Raw genomic sequence first — 23,286 nt, forward strand, 5'->3', positions numbered from 1 at the left:
ATTTGATAGAGAAATGTCCAAATATGGAATATAAGTGGCAAATACATCCTGTTTAGCATTCATTGCTTTTGTGATGTCATGAAAAACACTAAGTATATGTACACTATTTCGTATTCAGTATTTCAATAACAAAAAAATAATCAGTTCTATTCAAAGGGAAAATAAGTTTAGAAAATGGTCATTTTAAAACCAAACAGTTGTTTGGTTTCAGTAAAATTGTGGGACAATTTCAGTAAAATTGTGGGACAGAAGTGACCACATCAGAGGAAAGTTAAAGACTGTGAAAATTGGGTTTGTGGCAGAATCGTTGCTTCAAAGGACTTCCTTTATAGGGCTTGTGTTGTCGGAAATACAGTTCTAGTGTCTGTTAGCTGGCATTTGCCATCTGAGTTTGCATCTCAGTCACTTGCCCCAGGGACAACCCTTATGGGCCCAGGCTTGGACTGTTTACATTCCTTTTGCAGGTCAACTCTACTGCAAAATGCCAGCTACTGTATATACACACACACACACACACACACACATGCAAGGTCATTAAGACTAAATACGTTTTAAAAAATCCAGAGCAAGTAGATTGTTGTTATTACACATGGGTAAAACTAATTTCCTTCTTTATCAGATAATAAGAATATTGCAAGTAATGCTTTGTGGTAGGGAATAGTCTGTCAACAAATTTGCAATTAGATATACTACAGGGCTGTTGTTAATAATAAATGTAAAATTGTGATTACAGCTCACAAGCCTGAATGCTTTAGTGAAAGCTGTACTGAATGCAGTGTGATGTTATTCTTCAAGGTGAACGAGTACTTGAAAGAGATCATCATGCAAGAGCAGAGGAGGAGAGAATCACAGAATGCAGAACCAGTAGAGAACCCAAAGGTAAGGGGATAGCCTACTGTGAAAGCTCTGAAGTCTTTAATGTGTCTGTGATTAGTCTACTGCAGCTACTGTGCAAGTTAGAGAGATGCATAGCTTCTAGATCCTACAAAGGAAAAAGGCTAAGAGAAAGGTTTAGGATTTAGAGATGAGTGCCACAAATGAAGATGAATGTATGAATGAACTAAAGTCTATCTACCGGATCATGCTCATCTTGAAGAATTGTGTGAGTATTTCGTCTGAATGGTAAAAAAAAAAATCAGTAATTGTAAATGAAAGCATGTTTGCTGTTTTGTTCAAGGTCCTTTCACTGTTATGATAGCCTGTCATTGCTCTGATGATTCTGTATAAATTGTTGCTAAGGTGATCTGTCAACAAATTGTGCTACGTAACACAGATACATTGTCCTGCTTGTAATGATGTATGCCAGGATGCTAGCTCAGGGCTTTTGTGGCTCCGCTGAGTCATGTGCTCTTCTTTGAAGAATGTCTCTGGAATCTCTTGGGGAGATGTTATAAAGTGGACATTTTGCTGACGTGTGTGTTTTTTGGTTGTTTAAAGCACTCTGCATTCCATAGTTCCGTTGACCCAGCCTTTCTAGCTCGAGGGAAGATGTCATATTTGCTGTTTTGCCCTATCCCTCCCCCCACTAGGGTTAGAGTTATTTGACCAGAAAAGGCCTGCTAACACCCCACATGCCCCTGCTGTGTCCCCATTTAAACTCTCTTACTGGACCCGCTGCCGGGACAGTGTTGACTGGCACAGTGCCTTTGACCCGTGTCGTGTCCATCCCCATCTCTGACAATGTTAAGCTCACGGTGTGTATCCAAAGTATTAAACATGACATACACTGACAGTTATTTTTAGTTATTTTTAGGGGCAAACCTAATTGAAAAAGTTATCAATGTCAGTTTTAAGAAGACCTTTACTGGTCTGTCCAAATATACACAGTTGTAGCTGGTAAAATTCTGTGAATTTGATCATTTTTCTACATTTATAGCCCTCCACAAACATGTGTTTAAATTCTTCATAAAGCTAATCCAACATCTAGTACATCTAGTTTTGGCTGCAATTGCATTGAACTACTTAATTCTTTAAAGAAACTTGGATGTATGACAAAATATATCATAATGAAGATAGTGAAGATATGTGAACTAACTATGTTAGAAAACGTATGACATTTTTGACAGGAAACAAAATAAAATATACCAATGTAGAAAACACCAGGAGTAGGAAAAAACAACCCAAAGGATGTTGAAAATATTATATCAGCACTACAACCCACGTTACACAAGCTAAGCATAAAAAGCACAAAAGACCTCTGCATGTGAATGAAAATGCATCCTATATAGAGCCTAAATGCAAAGTTCACAAAAACATTCTCAAAAAGTGAACATTCAGTGTCTTGAAGTGGGTTTTGAGATAAGGCTCTGATCAGCAGGGGGCTGTGAGGAGGAGACAGCAGCTCATCAGATTTCTGTCTGTCATCCAGTCAGTTGAGTTCTTCAATCAAGTAGAAAAACATGAGACCTGATGTCTGTCTTCCTGGCACCCGAGCAACCAACAAGAAAGCTCTAAAAGGGGCAGATTGAGAACCCAGGGTCTTAAAAAGACAGACAAGGATACATCTCCTTCTTGTTTACCAGATACTGTGCTCTGACCGTGATCATGAATTGAGCCAGATGCTCAATTTAAAAAAGCCCTGACAAAAGATTGTTTATTTGTTTTGGGCAGGAATGTGGTTTGTGGAGATGCTGCAGGCTGAATTGACAGTCTGATATTTCACTGTTTAGTGAAGTGTATTTTGACAGGCTGCATAGTCTGTAGTCCATCAGAAAGGTGTGTGTTACTGAGAAACTTTGTCCCGCCCTGCCCTGAGCATATGAGCCTAATGTGAGTAGGCAGCTCTCAGAGGCATTGCCTCTGTGTGTGTGTGTGTGCGCCTGTTACTGAGGCAGTGCGACAGTTCTCAGAGGGACAACACCAGTGCTGAGCAGTGGAAGGTCATTTTGTTACACAGCAGCAACAGAACCAGCCTGAAAGTGCTTTAAGGACAGATGTGATGTTGAGGAAGAGCCACTTAAAGGAATTGTTTAGTGAGCACAAATTTCTACACAATCAATCTTTTATAATAGGGATGAGGTCAGATGTTTGACTTCTTAATAAGTTTTATTTAACCCTAAAACGGGTTACTCATAGGCAGCCTGAAGTTCGATTCCTGACACAGACACTGTCCTATCCGGACCTGGACCTGTAATTGATAAACTATTAAAAGCTGTTTAATTTTTAAGTGTTTATTTTAAATGGTGTGATTCTCCTAGTCATTACAGTTCAGATTTAACGCTCCAGGAAATTACCAGACTAATCGCATGTGTTTCTGCATATCGTACGTGAGGCTGCTCAGCCAATCAGATCTGTGCGTTATGATGGGTGCTGTTACTCCAATGAGTGACACACACAGGGCAGCACTCCACATGTCGCTGTCCTGGGGCCAGTAAAAATAGCTCAAGGAATGTGATAAAATCTCTCTTGGGACACTTTTGGGATGACAGTGCTGTGTGAGTTAAAACCAGAAACTTTAAAAATAAGGAAATAAATTGGTTGAAGTTTGAAATTCTGATGATGCGGAACATGGATTCTGTTAACGGATAAAGTCCCACCCTCCAGCAATAAGAACCAATCAGATTGCTGGTAAAACTGTAAGTCATTAGTGACTTTATTTGTACATTTTACTTGAAATGAAGAAAAGGACGTTTTATTTAGAGTATTTTTTATTTATAATATTTATAAATCTTGCTGTATATTAAAATGTAATTGAAATTGTAATTTGATTTGACATTGCACTGATCATAATCCAGATTATAAAATATGTTCCGAACCTTGGCTTAAGAAAACGTTCTCTAACTGGACCTTAATGAATTTTAATTAATTAACTCTGCCCTAGAAGATATATCATGTGGTATGTAAGAAGTCAACACATTTACATTTACAGCATTTAGCAAACGCTCTTATCCAGAGTGACTCACAAATGTGCTTAGTGTGCAAACAGGATGTTTATCCTAGCAAGAACAAACAGGTTCGAGTCCAATCTCCCCTTGAGTTCAGACCCTGCCAGAACAAGGGCCAGTGCTGATACCTGGAAAGAACTAAACATAGTAAGTGCAATACACAGCATCTAGTCAGTGCTGGCTGGGAATTTCAACTGTGAATATGCAGTGTTCAAACTGTTGGGCGGATTCTGAAAATTTGAGAATTTTGTGCCATAAACCTAAGTAAACAATCCTGCCAACATTCAGAACAGGGCTTTGTGCTGTAAGTGAGTGACTCAAAAGTCCACAAGTGTAAATATGTCACTTTTTATCAATCTATTGATTTATCTATCTCCTAAAGCTGTATTTTACTATTTTGTTGGACACACATGGGTTTTTTGACTTTTGTTTATTTGGTGGACAGAAATAAAAGAGCCTGTGGCCAGGTGGGTGGAATGGTGCAACAGAGGGTGTGGCTTGGGATGCAGCATCACTTTTGAACCCATTTTGGCTTAACATAATTTTCACTGTTAAAATTGTCATTGCAATGTGTCCCTCTGCCTCTTGTTGTGAAAATATCCTGTAGTATTTCTGCCATGAACGCACATGCTTGCATTGCCTTCATTTATACACTTCTGCCGCGTCTACAAGAGTAGAGCCCAACATCTCCTGGCAGGAGACACAGACAGCAGATTAGAACTTTTGATTCCCCCTTAGGGAGTGCCTAGCATGAGTTGGTGTGTTTTGTGATGGCACTATATTACCACTGGATCCCAAGGCTTTTGCTCTATGGATGTAGATGGCATACACATTGACAAATGCTGAGAGTCTAGTATCAGAGTTTGACAGTGGGTTATAAAAGCTGGAACAGCTCAGAGCCACAGAGAGTCCTAAAGCTACAGTCACTGCAGTCCTATCTCTGGCTGCAACATTGAACGAAGAGGAAAGAGCAGTGTTTGTGCTGTGATGGGCTAAGTTTACTACTTACAGTAATTAACTATTGATGTAATTGGTAATCACTTCAGTGTATGTATGTTGTCTCTCTCTCCTGGGTCTTTCTTCTTCTCTGATGGGATTAAACTTCCCTTCCTGACACACACTCTCTCTCTACCTCTGTCTCTTTTGCTGACTGAAGTCTCCAACCAAATGGTATATGAAGCTGGTTCCTGTAAGTTAAAAATATGGATGTGGCCATTAATCATTATTTCATCTGTTTGTGTCTGTTCAGCATTGGTTTCATCCATCAGTACAAACGATGTCTAAAATCTCATGCCATGACATTAGAACACAAGGGACCATTTATTTTATCACCAATATTAAAGAAATAATATCTAGTCTTCTGTTCAACCATCCTGTGTTTTGTGTTCATAAAGATCATAGAACACTCTGCCGAGTCAGAGACCACACTTCATTTATAATATTTTAAATCAGCTACAATACAGCTACTCTGTATTTATTTAGTTTATCCCTTTGTATAAGTAAGGAGAATGTAATAGTAAGTAAAAGAAATGTGTCTGAGAAAATACTAACAACTTAAAAGTTTGAACTTGGAGCTAGTCTCCAGAACAACATGGACACTTCTGGGTAGTTTTACATATGTTTAAAGCTACATATGCTTATCACTACCTGATGCTGACAATGAACAACTTAGTAGTCAGGTTTACAAAAATCAAATAAACTGTGGTTCCTGGCTTTTGCAGAGTTCCAACTTTCTGTTCAGATTCAGGGTGTAGGGCTGCATTATATCATTGCTTTTCAAAGCAAAATATGTATCTCCAAAATAGTAACATTTCAGAAGGGTAAACCTTCTTAATTTTCAGTGGACGTTAGTGTAATAAGGTAGGGTGACCAGACGTCATCTTTTACCCGGACATGTCCTCTTTTTTAAACATAAAAAAATGTCCGGGCGGAATTTCACAAACGGTCTGACTGTAGAGCTACCGTTATTGGTCGATAACCTTCTCTGTAAACATTTAATTGGTCAGTCTGCACGTCAGTAGTCGTCCACCTCCCCCGCCCGGAGACTTGTCCTCTATTTCACCACCTCAGATCTGGTCACCCTAAATAAAGTTTTTTTCCAAAAGTAATTTTGGAGCATTTCTATTGGTCCGTTCACCATGAAATTGTCACACATTGTGAGGGACAGCCACTGTGTTCAAATTATGTAGTAAACTAAAAATTGGCATAAATGGAGAGATACGTATTTCTTTGAACAGCAACTATATGTGGGTTTTGTACCTGTGATAACTGTCTGACTTTAATGTTTATCTGAAGAGACCAGTTGTATAATTCAGCTGACATTAACTTTCACTCATCTTGTCTGTCATGTTTTTAATGAGTTGTTATGGCTCTGTGCTGACTGGTTTGTGTGCGTGTGTCTTTGTGTGTTGGGTGGCAGGCCCGCTATAGGAAAGAGCAGGTGTTGCCTAAGACAGTGCCGTGGATCCCCCCGGTGGACAATCTGCTGAAGGACAGCACAGACGGCTGTGGACTTGCTGCTCTGTTGCACTTCTACTGCCCAGACATAGTCAAGCTGGAGGGTATGTTCACCTGCCAATTCAGGCAATATGGAAATAAAGCAAAGCCTTGGTATAATACCAAACCACACACATTTTATCAGTTTGTTGTGATTATGGCTGCACAGACAGGAGTTTTGTTCTAATTCTGACATTTCGTTTGACAAGGGTGTCCAAACATTTGCCCACAGCTGTACATACGTGCACACATGATCAGATATATACAGGAGGTCCTCGGGTTACGTCAGTCCCGAGTTACGATATTTCGTGGTTACGACCCATCTCCTATTTACTGTATAAAGCCTTGTTTCGACTTAAGTGGTTTTGCGTCGTAAACGTCGTAACGCGAACTTCGTGTGTGGTGTGCGCGGCGGAAGAATACGCGGCTTGGGACCGAGGAGGATAGGTGTTAGGATAGGATAAGTGCGTACAGTATGTTATTGACGTACAGTATGTACGTATGTTCCGACTTACAGCGAAAATCGTTTTACGACGCGACGTAGGAACGGATCAACGTCGTAAGCCGAGGACCTCCTGTATATTGTTTTGAAGGTAACTGTAATTAGCAAATGTGATATTTTTGTATAGATACAAACCATTTAAATCAAATATTTAATTTCAATTACAAAGACAATGTTTTACATGTTGAAACTGAGCATCTTTAGAGTTTTATCTAAAAGGCATGTGCATTTTGAATTTGAGACCACCAACACATTCTCAAAACGTTGGATGGGGCAACAAAAGACTGGTTTTGTCTTGTAATGCTGCAAAAGCAGGCTTTGGTGCTAAGACATACAAGTGCCTTTTTACCAAAGGAAAAAAAAACAGCTTTTTCTCACATGCTGCAGCAAAGGTGAGAAAAAAGAAGTATGATAGGTGCCACTGTAAACATTGAAATAATGTCCTTTCACATAAACAGCAGCTCAGATTCACTGGTTAAACAGCATAATCCCTATCCTGTTAATGGTCCTTAATGTAATTAAAGCAAACTGAAGACTGTTCCATCAGATTTTTCAGCTCTCATCATTGAGCCCATGTTTAAAAAAGAAATAATTGGATTAGGTTTCTGAAACAAAGAAAACAAATGTCTCCTTTATGTCACTTATCACATGCCTTTTGATTGACACTTTGATCAATGGCCTTGCCTCCTATTGGTGGAGTCCCAGGGAACTCCTGTGATTTGCAGTGTGATTGGTCAGGTCCATGTCAGTTCTGTTAGTGTAAGTATAAAAACAAGCAACATGAGTTGAGGAGAGTTTGATTACATATTCATTGCTTTCTTACAGACATTTGCCTGAAAGAGACCATGTCGCTGGCGGACAGCTTGTACAACCTGCAGCTCATACAGGATTTCTGCCATGAGCATCTGAACCACTGCTGTCATTTCAGTCTGGAGGACATGCTTTATGCATCTTCATCCATCAAAGTAAGCTTTAACACCAGCATTACCTCTAATTCGCTGTAGACTGTTTGGACAAATGCCATTATCCAGTACAGCACTAGTCATATAGTCATAGAATTATTCACAGACTTGTTTAAGGAAACTTCTTTATGAGTAGTTGTGTCCAATGTGAGTGATACTGCAAAAATATTATCTTGAATTCTTGTGGAGGTTATGCACAAAGTCTTTTATGTATTTACCATCACAATGATAATCAACATGGCATTTCAGCTTGGCACTTTGTTAGATGGCATTTTGATAACAGACTGACTCTATTAGAGAAGGCACAATAATAAGGGAACAGGTTAGAGCTGATGGAAATGAATAGTGTAAAGGCCATGGTTTTGGAGTACTGGCACAATTCAATTTTACAAGCTGATGAAAAGCCTATGGGGGCAGGCCATTCGTTTTTTCACATTTGCCAGAGTTGTGAGTCATGCTTCAGAAAGCTTCAGTAAGAGAGGCTCCCCATGGAAATATATTCTCACAATCAGTAAAAACACTGTCAAGTAAACACATTTTCCCAGCGATCTATACACAACAAAAATGCATTCAGAAAGTTTATTTTTCAAACAAATAGGCAAAGAAAAGGTATAGAAAACTAAGAAAATCATCATAACAGAACATCATAAGAGAACTTTAGATAAATTATAGACAGATAAATACACCAATTTGTACAAGAAACGGAACATAGTGACTAAAAAGCAATATATATGATATATAATAATGACTTATAATAAGATTATAAAAGGTGTAAATATATTTAGCAACAGAAAAAGCAGAAAACATATGTTTAATCAGCAATATACAAAAGCTTGAACAACGAAATCTAGCATTTTAGTTTGTCTACAATTTTCCTTTATGAACTTCCATTCATTTTAGATTTTCAGAGACATTTGAGGGCATATTTATGCTCTGGAGGTTTATTAAGAACAGAAATGAAATTTAAGAATTCATGACACACTGAATTATTAAATGAGTGAAATATTTTTGACCTCAGAAATTTACACCTGTGACAATGACTTCTCTTGATATATTACAGTGCTTAAGTGCTGGTGTGTTAGTGGTGCTAACTTAAGACTCTTACAGTTGAAACATATTCAGTCAAAAGGGTGCTTTTTAAGGACTTGAATATCAGAGGTTTTTTTTTTCTTTGCTGCCATTACAGTCGTTTAAATGTCATCCTACATCCTGAATCCTTTCATGAGCCATTGTACACCAGGCTGAGTGGATTCTCTGCGACATCAAAAGCAAGGTCTAAGGCTGAATAGGAGCGCTCTGATTCTGTGTGGTCTTTGAGTGTTCCTGACAGGGTTTCCTCTCTACTCTGTTTAAAAGGGACATTTTTGCTGTTGTCAGGCTAAGTACTGCAGACAGTCAGAAGCTTATTTGGCGCTGAGATGTGGATGTGAACAGACATTGCTTTCCGTGGCATATAGCTTGTATTGAGTATGATCTGTGTGATCCAGTAGTGTTGTTTTTGCCTCAGCGTATGCCTGCACAGTGAAACATTATTATCATTTCCATGTGTTTATAATCAAATTAATAAATCGCAGAAAATAGCCTAAATGTCTATGTCTGGTCTCAGTGTCATAACAAATGTATTATAGGTCAAATCTGAACATTTGTCCGTTGACAAATAATGTATTTTATAAAAAATATTTCCCAATACCGGTCTGATTCTGATATGATATTTAAATGTTTGTGCATCCTGACCATTCAGATGTTCTTATTCAAGACATGCTCATGGTCCAAAGAATTAAAACCCACTTACCATTGATTTGAGTTTTTAAGGTATTCAGAGCTGTAACCACATGGGCCGAATGAGTCAGAATTAATTTAAAAAAAGATTAGACCGTACCTGCTTGAATCTTGTCAAGTTCATAACAAATGTACAGATGTAGACACAAATTAATTCTGATCACAGTAATAGCAGCCATTAATAAACACTTAAATCTGACCAGACAAGCTCTTATTTTTTTGAAGCAGTAGTTGTATCTGTGAACGCCCTCGATATATGTGTGTGTGTGTGTGAGCATGTATTTCAGGCTGCTGCGCAGAGTCTCTGAAATGTGAGTGGAATTGAGAGCAGGTTGAGGAGCTGTAACCTTGACCTACTTTCCAGGTCCTTTGTTTTGGGCCCGACATACTAAGTTTTCAGAAGCATTTTAACAGAAATTAAGAAGGCATCCTGTGTTCTCAGTTAAGTCCACGGATGATTTAATCTGCAAAAATGTAGAGAGCTCAACAGGACATTATGCTCATTTGTTTTGATAGTCCTCATTTGACCATGACAGTACCATAAGGAGCTTTACATTCTGTTATCCATATATCATGGTGATTTACCCAAGTTCCTCCTACCCCAGCTAAAATCTGTTAGCCAGTTCAGGAATTTGAGGCAAGTGTATAATGATTAGGCATGCACAATACTAACTGGTGAGGTAGTACCATCATCCAGATTATTATCACCAATTACTTATGTGCAAATTGTATGCCTACATCTTCACACCCTTTTCTTTAACCATGTGAAGAAGTAATCATAAATGGACTTGGACTTGGGTTTTAGTGGCAATGCTATTAGGAAAAAAAACAAAGCTGGCTAAATCTTAGATGTGTATAAGAAGCCTCAAATATATCCCTCATGATTCTAATTAAGATCTCACAGCAAAATCAAATTGATAAGAAAAGTAAAAAATAAATAATAAATAAATAAAGTAATTCTTAAATAATTAAATCTGCTTGTCCATATTCTTCTGCTTTGTTAGCTACTTTAGCCTCTTTGCTATATTGCTAACAAAAGCAAAACGCATTTGAATGCAAAATGTCTTAAGCGGTCGACTTAAAACTTGTAAGCCTCCTACCTGCCAACCAAAATAATAGCACATTAGCGTGACATGAAAGTTAGGCACTCAAGACACAGCTGATGAGTAATTGCTAAAAGGATTGGCCGCTTGCATAAACGTGACACTAGTGCAGGCAGGTTTTTGAGCTAATCGAAACATCAAAGCTCATGCTCTTATTTGATTGAGCTCATGCTGATACTTGGTTCTAACATGATTTCAGTATATCTGTACTCTTTAAATAGGGTAAATGTCTGTGACTTCTTTGATCAAAGTGTATTATATTTGTCCTATGTACTTCCTATATGTAATGTTACTGTCTAACACCATCTGTGTTAGAACATGTTCACACCCTTGTGCTGTCAGACATTCTTCTTGCATGGCAAGCAGCAGACACCCTAAACACCTTTTATTAGATTGCTAATAAACTTCTTGTAGGTGTGGATTCATAGAATGTAATGTGTAGCTTAGTTAAAGGTAATTTTAAGCACAAAATTATTGAAGGTGAATTTTAGGTCATTATAACCACAGTATCACCTACTGAGGATTTAACCATGACATTTAACCAGTTATTAAAATAGGCAACTTTATTGAAGACTGAGTGGTGAATTTATTCTGGCAGTTCACACAGTGTGAATCTATCAATATTAATAAGAATTAGCCAAAAAAATCACTGCAATGCAACTTAGGTTGAATATTGCTGAAGGGTGAATATTACCCACTGAGCTATTTCATGACTGAAGCATTTTTAACTGTGCCTGTAAGCCCCTGGGTATTCAAGGTGACATGTAACAGCTTTGGCCAGCACATAACTGGCCATATTTTGTGAGTAGGTGTGTGTATGGCGTAGGGATTTTATAATTATGGATGTCTATATTTTATAATAGCCACTATGATTAGGCTAGTCATTTTTGTATCACATTCACAATTCCATGAATGCAGCTTTCAAATTTAAAGATTTACAAGTAAAAATGTTTGTCTGCATCATGAACAGTGTTGTCTTTACAAGTCTTTAGCTAATGACTGTAGATGGGTTTGATAAATCAGAAGCAACCAATCATGTTGAGAGGACCAAACATATGCTGTGACCTCACAACCACCTCTGGTTCACACCAACATTGCTGCTGACAGCACTCAAACACCATTTTCTGAAAGTTAAGGAGTACAGAGACATCTTGTGGTACAAAATAAACATTACACTAAGCCTGTGTACACTAAGCATGATTTGTGGCATGCATTCTGGTTTAATGAGAAATATTGCTTTATCTCCCAGAACAACTGCATGCTGATGTTCTTGTGGAATCCTAATTTTTTTTCTTTATTTTTCACCAGAATAATTATCTTGTATTTATGGCTGAGCTGTTCTGGTGGTTTGAACAAGTGAAGCCCTCATTTGTACGGCCACAGGTTTTGACTCCTGAAGGTAAACTAACTATAGGAATAGACTTTAGTAATCAATTAAAATATCAGTGTTTGGCCTTCATATGTATGAACTGACTTTAATCTGTATTTTAGCACCAGCTCCATCACTTAAGAACGTGCCATCTGTGCCCATCTCAAAAGTCACAAAGAGAAGTTTCATGGAAAGACCACCCAGTCCAGACAGGCCAAGGCATGTTTTTTCCTGAGCTGGAAAATTTCACTTTTCAAAATCACTCAGCCATAAAATAGAATAGAGTTACAATGCTTTAATACATAGCTCTTTTTTATGTAATGTTACAGCCGTAATTAGTTACAATGTTTTCATTAGAAGAACCAATACCTGTAATGCCATTTCCTGGTAATATGTGAAAATAATATATATGCTACCATATATTTCAGTGTTTTATTAACATGTTATCCTCAATTTAGTCTCCCACTGCGGCCACAGCCTCAGACAAACTCAGGTAAATTTACCAAGCTATTTATTTATGTTTACTCATTAATGTACTTGTTTTTTCTTTGCTTTAAATTGATTACAACATGTACAGTTATGTGCAAAATTCATAGACATCTCAAACAACTGATCTTCCAGAAAACTGGGTTTATATATTGCATACCTTTATGTATGTTTATTTTACTGCCCAGGTGAGATCAAGAGATCAACCTCCATGTCCTTTGTGGACAGCTTTATGGGGACTTGGCCGAAGGAGAAGAGGTGGGTGTGAGAAAATTTGGGATACCTTGTTTGGAATGAATATATTAGAAATATAACAAAAATGCTTGCTGACTAAGCCTAGCTTCTGTTTACAGATCAGCTGCTCAGGGAGTGTCCTTTGACATCCCGTTTGATAAAGAGGACAACAGCCATAGTCCTGCGCCACTCAGTCGGGGAATGACTAGGTCTGTGAGCACTGATGGCTTTGGGTTCAAATTAGCAAAGGGAATGAAGCGAAACCTGTCCTTTCAACCTGTCGACTGCCAGAACATAGGCATTGAGGAAGAATGTTGTCCTGACAGCCTTGCAGGAGTCCAGCAAGGCCGTATGAATGGCAGTGCACCGCCTAGCATTGAAGAGGCACTGGAAATCATTCACAACTCAGAGAAACAACAGCAGGGCTCTGAGGCTCAGGCTGAAAGCAAAGGATTCTTCCTTCATCTGCAGAGTAAAGAAGAGCTGACCTCCAAAACCCAAGATGAAGGAGAAGACCTAGACTCAGTTTCGGAGACAAAAGGGGCTTTGAGCACATCCACGACAGAGGTGGATACTGGCATTCATGTGAGGACAGAAGATATCCAGGAGACACTGGATGAGGACTCGTCTCTGAGGGACTGCACAATGAGTATGGACTTAGATATGGACCAAGACTTTGAGGGTAGAGCTTGCCGTAGCCAGGACTCCACCAGTCCATGCCCCAGCAGTATTAGCACTAAGTCCCCCATAGCTGGAACACCCACGCCTGGAGTTAAGATGACCAGTTTCGCTGAGCAGAAACTGAAAAAGCTCAATCCAAATATGGAGGCCGGTTCCAAAGGTGGCAACTCTCAGGTGACCACACCAGACAGTTCAGACCTCAACATTCCCCACTCAGTGTCCTGGGCACCCTCACCTGAAGTAAGCCCTGCACACCAGCCAGCGAAAGATCCAGCTCAAGCCATGGCCGCAGAAATGGTGCAGCTGCGTATGCGACTGGAAGAGAAACGGCGTGCCATTGAGGCCCAAAAGAAGAAGGTGGAAGCTGCCTTTACACGCCATAGGCAGAAGATGGGACGGAATGCCTTCCTCACCGTAGTCAAGAGGAAAGGTCATGATGGTGCCACACCAGCTCAGGAGGACACTCTGAACACAGAAGATGCTAAAACTCAAGCTGATAATTCACAGTCCACAAGGTCTCCTGTCAAGACCCCAGGCGATGAAGGTACGTCAGAGGCAGACCTGTTAGAGTATACACGCTCCATTGAGAAGCTTAATGCTTCATTAAGCTTCTTGCAGACTGAGATGCAGCGGCTTGCCCAGCAGCAAGAGGTCATCATGCAGATGCGGGAGCAGCAAGCCTGGGTCGTGTCTCCACCCCAGCCTTCGCCTAAAAAACAGATGCAGGACCTGAGAGGGGGTCGCTCTTCTGGTTCTCCTTCACCGGCTGACTCCCCACACACCACCCATCGCTCCCCAACCAACCTCAAGAGGAAGTCGGCCTCCTTCCACTCCAAAACTCCACGGACGCCTCGACCTAGTGAGCTGAAGATCACCCCATTCAACCGAGTCCTCACCGTTCCCCAGTCTGTGGACAGCATACCTCGCCTGCGTAGGTTTTCCCCGTCTCAGTCTGTGTCCAGCTCTTTTGCATACCTCGGGGAAAATAAAAAAACAGCACCAGGAGCTGAAACCACAGACAAGGACAGTATGCAAGCCCCCGAGTCCTTGTGCACAGATGACTTCTCTGGTGATCTCACTTCACCTACCAAAGACATACAACATGCTGAAACCGTTATTGTACAGTCAGAGGAAGTGAAAGATGTAGGGGAGGAGGAAAAGAAAAAGGCAGAAGGAGAAATTAAGCCCACTGTGGAATCTAGTGTTTCAGAAGTGCTGTCACATGCTGTAAAAGAAACCGTTATAGTCACGCCTACCGAGAAGCCAGTTGATTCCATAATTCAGAGCAACAAAAACCTGATTGAGGTGCCACTGTCTGTCCTAAAACCTCTTGATGGACAGGACCTAGAAGAGAGCAAAGAAGGCCCAATAGCAGGAGAGAATCTGGATGATGACCAGAAGATGTGCTGCGGATTCTTTTTCAAGGTAAACATATACTCACACATAAGGATGTCCGGACACAATCTCAAAGATTGGCATCTGTGTCCATCAGTGCATATTTTAACTAATCTGTATCTGTATTAATGAGATATAACAAACCTTAGCCCAATTCTTTGTTATTCATAAACGGTCACCCGGGTATTGTGAATGGAGAGCACAATTTATGGCAAGACATGGCTAAAATGCCTATAGTGTGGAAATATTTAAAATTTTGGAACGAAACTAGTCTAATAGCATTTCAAATAGGTGTTGTGATTATATTACTCTTTTTGAGTGTTTTACTACTGCAATGCTGCACTAAGTTAAATTTATACAAGGGTTTTATATATATTCATTCATTCATTCATTATCTGTAAGCGCTTATCCAGTTCAGGGTCGCGGTGGGTCCAGAGCCTACCTGGAATCATTGGGCGCAAGGCAGGAATACAACCTGGAGGGGCGCCAGTCCTTAACAGGGCAGCACCCACACTCACATTCACTCACACAGTCGCACCTACGGACACTTTTGAGTCGCCAGTCCATCTACCAACGTGTGTTTTTGGACTGTGGGAGGAAACCGGAGCACCCGGAGGAAACCCATGTGGACACGGGGAGAACACACCAAACAGACAGTCACCCGAAGCAGGAGTGAAACCCACAACCTCCAGGATCCTGGAGCTGTGTGACTTTTATTATATAATTATAATTTTATTATAAAAATGTAATTTTTTACTTCTTTGTTTTGTAAGGGGGAAAAAGCAATAACTTGGATACAGGCAGTTTTTTTCCTAATGCACTACAGAGCTGTTCAGTTCTCAAGCAAATACATTGGATTGATTTTAATAACTGCAATGTACTTAAACTGTGCACATTGCAAGAGACTTTTTTAGGAAAATACCTGAATCAGATTAAAATTCAATATCAGAAAATACTCTAAATTAAATTAATTAAATGATCAGGGGCAAAAAAGTTGATTGGGACATTCTTACTCACATTCAATATTATCTTTCATTTAACCATGAAAATATGATACCAACTCTGGGGAAACAGTAGCTATAAATGTATTAGATCCTGTAGAAATGTATTTAGTAGTAAAAAACATGCAGCAGACAGGGGTAGGCTTAGGACAGATGTGTTGTGCTCTTTTGAGTTGGGTAGACCATGCTGCTCTTTGATCTAGGTCAAAAAACTGGGGCTTATAAATCATTTAGATAGTGATGTGCATACAGCAGCACTGTGACTATTTTTGGTTAAGTTCACATCCCAACACTACCATGATGAATCCTGCAATCACATTCCTTGAGCTGCCTCAATATTGTAGTATGATTCTTTTGTCTATATTCAAGCATTAGACTTTTTGTTTTTCGGTATTATACCTGCAATAGAAGGTTTTTGAGAAGACGTATGTGCTGTGTAAATAGACTACACTTGCAAATTAGTCTTACCAGGCAGTAATTTTACAGTTCTACAACAGTAGTTACAGTGTTATTTGTGTAATGTGTGAATAGACTTGTTTTAATTGCTAAACAGTAGACTACACATGGAGTTGCTCAGCTACTAAAAAGTTGCAGACTTTCCAAATTAACCTTTAGTGTTTAGCAGAGTGTAATGGGTGGATGAAATATGTAATTAAACTAATGTTGGCTATTAAGCAATAATGGCGATATTAGATGTGCAATGAGCTCCTCAGTCATTGTATTTGTTTTCACTCTGTCCTTTATTTAACAGGATGACATAAAGGGGGAGGACAGCATGGCCATGAAGAGAGCAGCACTGCTGGAGAAAAGACTGAGGAGAGAACGTGAGAGTCAGCAAAGGAAACAGCAGCTTGAGGCAGAGCTGGAGCAGAAGAAAGAGGAGGCCAGGTGATGCCCCTGCACAGTAGTCAGATCAATGCATCACATTGTCTTTCTTTTTAGTATAATTAAATAATTTATTAGCCAGGAAAACATTGACCAGACTTAGATCCTTACTATATTATTGTTTATTTTAATCTAAATAACTTTATTGGCTTCTTGGCTGATTTATTTCAGACTGCAATGTCTAAGATATCTGTTTCCTCTCCCAGGTTGAAGGCAGAGGAGGATCGTCTAAAGAAGGAGGAAGAGAAGGCCAGGAGAGAGTTCATCAAGCAGGAGTACTTGAGGAGGAAACAGCTCAAACTAATGCAAGACATGGACATGCTGGTAAAAACTCGGCCTGCGGGAGCAAAGCAGAGGAAGCCACGGCCCAAGTCTATTCACAGAGACGTGATGGACTCCCCCAGAACCCCAGTCAGGGCAACAGCAGGTATAGGGGCGTGAGCCCTTCGCTCGGCAAAGACTCCACTGCAGCTTGCTTTGTGCCACCCTCAGCCTTTTTGCTTTCCTGTTGACTGCTTCCTAACACACAGTCTAAACTTACTGCTCCTTTTGTACACTACGCTTTGAATTAACTTTGACTAGCACTTTCTAATCACTTGATTGTCCCTTTATATGTTTATACTACTAATTATTCTCTTACTCAATTATCTTGTATCCTATGCCAGACAACTGACAGATCTTCTGCTTTACACAGCAAATAACTCCCTGCAAATGTGGTCAAGACACTAAAACACGAAACACCTCTGAAAAAAAATTACTATTGTCTGTGTACTATTACCTATGCAAAATACCGTTTCTGTTTTATAGGCAACATTATGACAACAATATCTGCACCTCAGCTAGTCTATTTTGATTTTTGAGCCAATGCACGTGCACAATGCTAATCAGTGGTTCTAAGTATCTGTTACTTGTTAGCTACATATGCCTTAGAGGTCAGGTAAATAACTACATTTGGGTTAGACATTCAGTATGATTTATCCAGTATGGATTTAAGCTATTGAGCATAGTGTGCTCTGAGCAGTGAGCTATATAAGACGAGGGCAGTTCAAAGTAGCAGCAGGTGGACTCTCTTTGTCGTATGTGTAACTATATTGTGGCATTCTTGTGTTTTACATCTAGGTTCACGACCTCGTGTTTTTTCAGTTTCCAGTCTTTCTTTGGCCTCCCTCAATCTGGGAGACAATGACAGTGTCAACTCAGAGAAAAGAACCCCCAGGTAAGAAGAATGTCTTAAAAGAAACTTTAAAATAACATTGTACTAATTTTTTCATTGACATAATTCTCAGTGACATGTGCCTAATTGATAATGTTTGTGCATCTGCAATTCCAGCAAGTGGTCCAATCTGTGGATCTGATTTGTCACTATTTCTCACTAACCTGGCATTATTTATTCTGTGAATTTTTGTCTTCTCTTGAATCTGTTTTTTTGGGCTTCCCAGAAGCAATAGCTTAGTGTCGGGCAGCCTATACTTCTTCTTGAGCTCTCCTCGGTTAAGAAGGAGAAGGTCAGTTGGATAAGTCAATTCTCTGAGTTGGATATATCACTGCCCCTTCCCCTTTCCTCCTTTGCTCAGTGATGGACACAGACAAGGCCTGTGTGTTCCTGGTAAAATGATGCCCATTGAGATGTGTCCCATACCACAACTGCTTTTGAGCAGCTTTTCATTATGTGACCGACATAATGACACAGCAGTGAGAAGAAACCACTGTCATGGCACTAACCTCTCACAGTCATGCTTGTCCATCATATAGTAAACTGATTATTCTTCACCAAAAGCCCCATAAATAACAGAAAGTCTTCTGTCATATGCATATATATCATCAATGTCCAAAAAAATCCTCCTTTTCTTCTCCATTTGACTACAGGAGATTTTAAACATGGCAGAATCCTTTGCATTGCATGAAGATTAGATCACTTTATAGACACAAAGATTAGATCACTTTATTTTATTTTACACTTAAATATTTTTGCAGGGTTATTTGGAAGAGTGTATGCACAATAAAAGTTCTAATCTGCCTGAAGCTGCATGAGGCCAGTGGGAGGGTACTGGAGTAAAATGCTGCCTCAGTTAGAGGCGTAATAATGCTGAGTGTGATTACTAGATTGACATCTGTATTAAGTTGTGTGTGATGTGTGTCGCAGCAGGCCTGACTCAGCTGACGGCTTCCTGTCTCCTTCTCGTTCTGGGAGCCACAATGGAGAGAAAGACTGGGAAAATGGGTCCACCACCTCCTCTGTGACTTCTAACACTGAGTACACAGGTTAGGACACAACATTTGTCCCTTAATTATTTTTCCTTGAATGATATTTGTATGTATGTTAGTTGTAGGTGATATGTCAAATAGTTTGGTTAAATTTGTAGTCTAACTTGCTGTTGGTCAGTGTTCCTTAAGTGTTAACTAACACCCTTTATGCTAAAAAGAAAGGGGAATATACCAAAAAGTGTGATGTCACAAACACAATGGGTTCAAAACAGAACCATTTAGTATTTTATACATTGTATATACAGACAACAGTACATTTTCAGTATTTAGTAGTGTTTATACACTAAATCAAACACTAAGTAACGACATTTCACAGCCCCTTCAGTGTAAACATTATGTAGCATGTAAACCCTGTTGAACCAATAAAACCTTCAATTGAAGATGTTATCTTTTCTTCAGGTCCTAGATTGTACAAAGAGCCTAGTGCCAAGTCGAACAAGCATATTATTCAGAATGCGCTGGCTCATTGTTGTTTGGCTGGCAAGGTGAACGAGGGACAGAAGAACAAAATCTTGGAGGTGAGAGGATTAATTACAGACTGGTAATTTCAGGTGCTGGAATAAATATTTCCTATATATTAACAATTTTCATTCATTCATTCATTCATTATCTGTAAGCGCTTATCCAGTTCAGGGTCGCGGTGGGTCCAGAGCCTACCTGGAATCATTGGGCCCAAGGCAGGAATACACCCTGTAGGGGGCGCCAGTCTTTCAGAGGGCAACACAGACACACACATTCACTCACACACACAGACACTTTTGAGTCACCAATCCACCTACTAGCGTGTGTTTTTGGACTGTGGGAGAAAACCGGAGCTCCCGGAGGAAACCCTCGCAGACACAGAGAGAACACACCAAACTCCTCACAGACAGTCACCCGGAGTGGGAATCGAACCCTAACAATTATCAAAGGTGTCATATTTGAGACAAATTCTTATAAACTTATGACCATGGAGGGGGTGAAACGCAATGGACTAGTGGTAGTGGTTGGGGGGGCGGGGGTCAGATGGGGAAGCGTGGGTTGTCATTATATTTTGCTGTTGACATTTATTATTTTAAATGTAGAGCACGTATTTTGTAAAATGGCTGATTGTGCAAATTAAATTTGTGTTTGATCAGATTTGTACAGCTCTTATATGTTCGATGCTCACACTTAAATGTACCCTGTTTGATCAGAAGCATTCTGTGCATGCTTAGATTGACTTCTCCTCATTTTCATTGGTCGAGAAGAGCACAATAAACAAACCCACGTCTCCACCTTATTCAAACATCCGTCTCAAGCTCAGCAGCTTCGGGTTATGAAGACTGGAAGCAAACACAAATATCAACAGCGCCAATTATCAGCACAGAAAGTTGTTCAGAACAGAATGTTGTTCAGCCATCACTGATTTCTGTCTTTTAAATAAAATAAGTTGTATAAAAATGTCCAGATGTTTTGATTTCAAGCTGATGTTAATATATCTTTTTTTTCTGTCTTGTAGGAGATGGAGAAATCAGAGGCGAATAACTTCTTGATCCTTTTTCGTGACGCAGGCTGCCAATTCCGTTCTCTTTACACATACTGCCCCGACACAGAGGACATAAACAAGCTGGCAGGCATAGGGCCCAAGAGCATCTCACGCAAGATGATAGATGGCTTGTACAAATACAACTCAGACCGGAAGCAGTTCAGCCAAATCCCAGCCAAGACCATGTCTGCCAGCGTAGATGCTATTACCATCCACAGCCACCTTTGGCAGACAAAGAAGCCAGGAACACCCAAAAAAGTAGCACCAAACAAGTCCTAGTACTTTTCAGAGGCTCTAATGGAGGGTACTTTTCTCTGTACTTACACACTCAAACCTGGACAACACAGATATGAAGTCTGTATTTCTTTCTTATGGAACACTACAAATAGTCTTCACTAAGTACAACCAGGAATCACAGTTTTGCTAAATAAAAAATGTAAAAATATGCACAACTGGAATGTATAACACTATGGGCTTGTCAGTGGCTCTCACTCCAGTATTTATATCCTTACTGTCTCATTGGAGTTTTTTCAAGCGAGTTTGGGTGGGTGAATGAGTGTGTGTTTATTCTGTATGTGCCAAAACCGTGGTAAATAATGAACTGAACTAGTATGGCTCTTATTTGGTACCCTGAAGCACTGAATGTCATTTGTCTGTAAAAAGAATTCTTTTGCATATACATATGTTGACATGTGGCCTTATGTTGGAATTGTTTTATTACTTTACATTTTATTATTTTGTTTATAGTGTACTGAAGTGATTGTAAGGCTGCTCCATGAGAGAATTTTCACATTGAAAGGGTTTTGTTAGACATATTCTGATGGTGGAACTGCTCTAAGGAAGCATTGCTGTATCTGTGCATTATACCAAACCGGTGTGGTAATATGTAGGAAATTCTTGCTTGCATAGACAGTTGTCCCCATCATTTGTGTTTTAAAAACTTATTCTGCTTTATATGGCTTTGGTTCACAGCAGGATTGTGAATTCTTCCAGTGCAAATAAGTGTTTTATATTTTTTTGTTTTAATGTTGTTATTGTTATTATTTTCAGTTATTTGACAGACCAGAGGAATTGTTTTAAATTAAAAACCATGATCTGTTTAAATCAATGTATAATTTATGGATAGGTCAGCAAGGTTTAGAAGACCAAACTCCTGTTGCATTATTCAGTGATTGTAGGTTGTGAAAATCAAGCTAGCTAATATTTGATAATGCTATATTGAATTATGTATCAGTATTTCCATGTCAGCTTCACACATGAACTGAATCAATATCAAGAAGTCATTGTATCAGCTGTCATTCCTATATTAGTTTTCTTGTGTGTGCTTGGTGAATGATTTGTTGGTTCTGCAACAGTCATTACAATTTTTAGAATGAAAGTTGCCACGTTAGATTGAAATGGACTGACAGTACTGTCTTACACTGTCACAAAATCAAGCCTAAATCTCAAAAAGCAATGTGCCAAATGACATTTTTTTATTCCTGATGCATGAAGTAGACTGAGGTTTATGCTTTTATTGATAATGAATTTTTTGGCTTGGGACAGCAAAAACCCTACCACATATTTTTACTGCCTGACATTTGTGGCTGTTATTTCAGAGGTAAAGATGTGGTAGCATTGTGCTCATTGGGTAATAAGGCAGAATGTGGCCAGTTACGGGTCGAGGCTTATTGTGTTTCATTTAAACACATGCCTTCTTTTAACTTATTTAAAGCCCATTCTTTCTCCAGCCTCTGTCTGGGTCCCTTAAGCATGTCCCACATTTTCCTTTCAACAATCTTCATCAAACGTGCAACGCTGTGCTCCCATTAATTAATATATTGGATTGCTAAAGTTGATATCAGTTGTGTTTGGGAAAGGAAAACTGCACAGGCCTGTAATATAAAGTATGTGGACTAGAAAACTTTTTAAGCAGTTGTTGTAGTGAAATAAATTGGCTGTTTCAAGCCAAGAACTGGCTATGTATTTGTAAATGAGCACGGTTTAATATTGTACAGTGTGCAGTGTGAGCTCATCAGCGCATTGTATTTCCTTGCTTTTATTGCTTTCCTTTTTTTAAGACACTGCTGTCATTGCTAACTTGTTAAAGTAGCCTTCCATGTTTGCTTTATATTACATTGAATAAAACCTCGCATGGCCTCAAATGTTTTTGAGTAAATGTTTTGCAGCACACCCTTAATGTTATTGTGTATATATAAGGGACTAATATATCATGGATAAATTAAATTCACTTTTAATTAAATTAAACAAATTGTCGACTTTTAGAAAAAAGATGTATACGTGTTTTTCTGTATGTCTATATATAGGGGTTAACAATTAAACCCCTAAAATCTCATCTCATTCATAACAATATATAATGTCACTGTCCAAAACAACACAGTATCTCCAAGATAATAACTTTATAGGTGGAAAAACCTTCATACATTTCAATAAAAGTCAAGGTGAAATATTTTATTCCCAGAAGCATTTTGATTGGCCCATTCATCATGAAATTTTCACACGATATGAAGGACAGCTGCTGTATTCAAATAAAGTAGTAAGCTACATCTTAACAAAAATAGAGACTCGTGTTTTTCTTTGGAAAGTACCTCCAAAAGAAGTTATTGTTCAAAATACACCTCCAAAAGATCCACTGGAGTATGTCTCTAAATATTTTCCAGAGATGTGTCTTGCCGCAGTCACACAGCTCCAGGGACCTGGAGGTTGTTGGTTCGAGTCCCGCTCCATGTGTTTGTGA

The 23,286-nt window shown here is 39.3% G+C and overlaps 1 protein-coding gene across 2 annotated transcripts in view; it reads left to right on the forward strand.

Moving 5' to 3' along the window:
- camsap2a (calmodulin regulated spectrin-associated protein family, member 2a) overlaps positions 1-22,697 on the forward strand; it is a 43,688-nt gene extending 20,991 nt beyond the window's left edge. Inside the window, exons 4-18 of one of the 2 annotated variants that reach the window (XM_066647641.1) lie at positions 796-879; positions 5,041-5,073; positions 6,304-6,445; positions 7,708-7,847; positions 12,035-12,125; positions 12,218-12,314; positions 12,554-12,588; positions 12,770-12,839; positions 12,935-14,921; positions 16,644-16,780; positions 16,984-17,204; positions 17,897-17,993; positions 18,921-19,039; positions 19,442-19,560; positions 20,523-22,697. In XM_066647641.1, coding sequence (XP_066503738.1) covers positions 796-879; positions 5,041-5,073; positions 6,304-6,445; positions 7,708-7,847; positions 12,035-12,125; positions 12,218-12,314; positions 12,554-12,588; positions 12,770-12,839; positions 12,935-14,921; positions 16,644-16,780; positions 16,984-17,204; positions 17,897-17,993; positions 18,921-19,039; positions 19,442-19,560; positions 20,523-20,828 — 3,678 coding nt within the window. In that variant the 3' untranslated portion in view covers positions 20,829-22,697. The remainder of the gene's footprint in view (positions 1-795; positions 880-5,040; positions 5,074-6,303; positions 6,446-7,707; positions 7,848-12,034; positions 12,126-12,217; positions 12,315-12,553; positions 12,589-12,769; positions 12,840-12,934; positions 14,922-16,643; positions 16,781-16,983; positions 17,205-17,896; positions 17,994-18,920; positions 19,040-19,441; positions 19,561-20,522) is intronic. The other variant, XM_066647642.1, reaches the window with a different exon arrangement.
- The last annotated feature ends 589 nt before the right edge of the window (positions 22,698-23,286 follow it).

This window comes from Hoplias malabaricus, chromosome 16, assembly GCF_029633855.1.
Source record: "Hoplias malabaricus isolate fHopMal1 chromosome 16, fHopMal1.hap1, whole genome shotgun sequence".
NCBI lineage: Eukaryota > Metazoa > Chordata > Actinopteri > Characiformes > Erythrinidae > Hoplias > Hoplias malabaricus.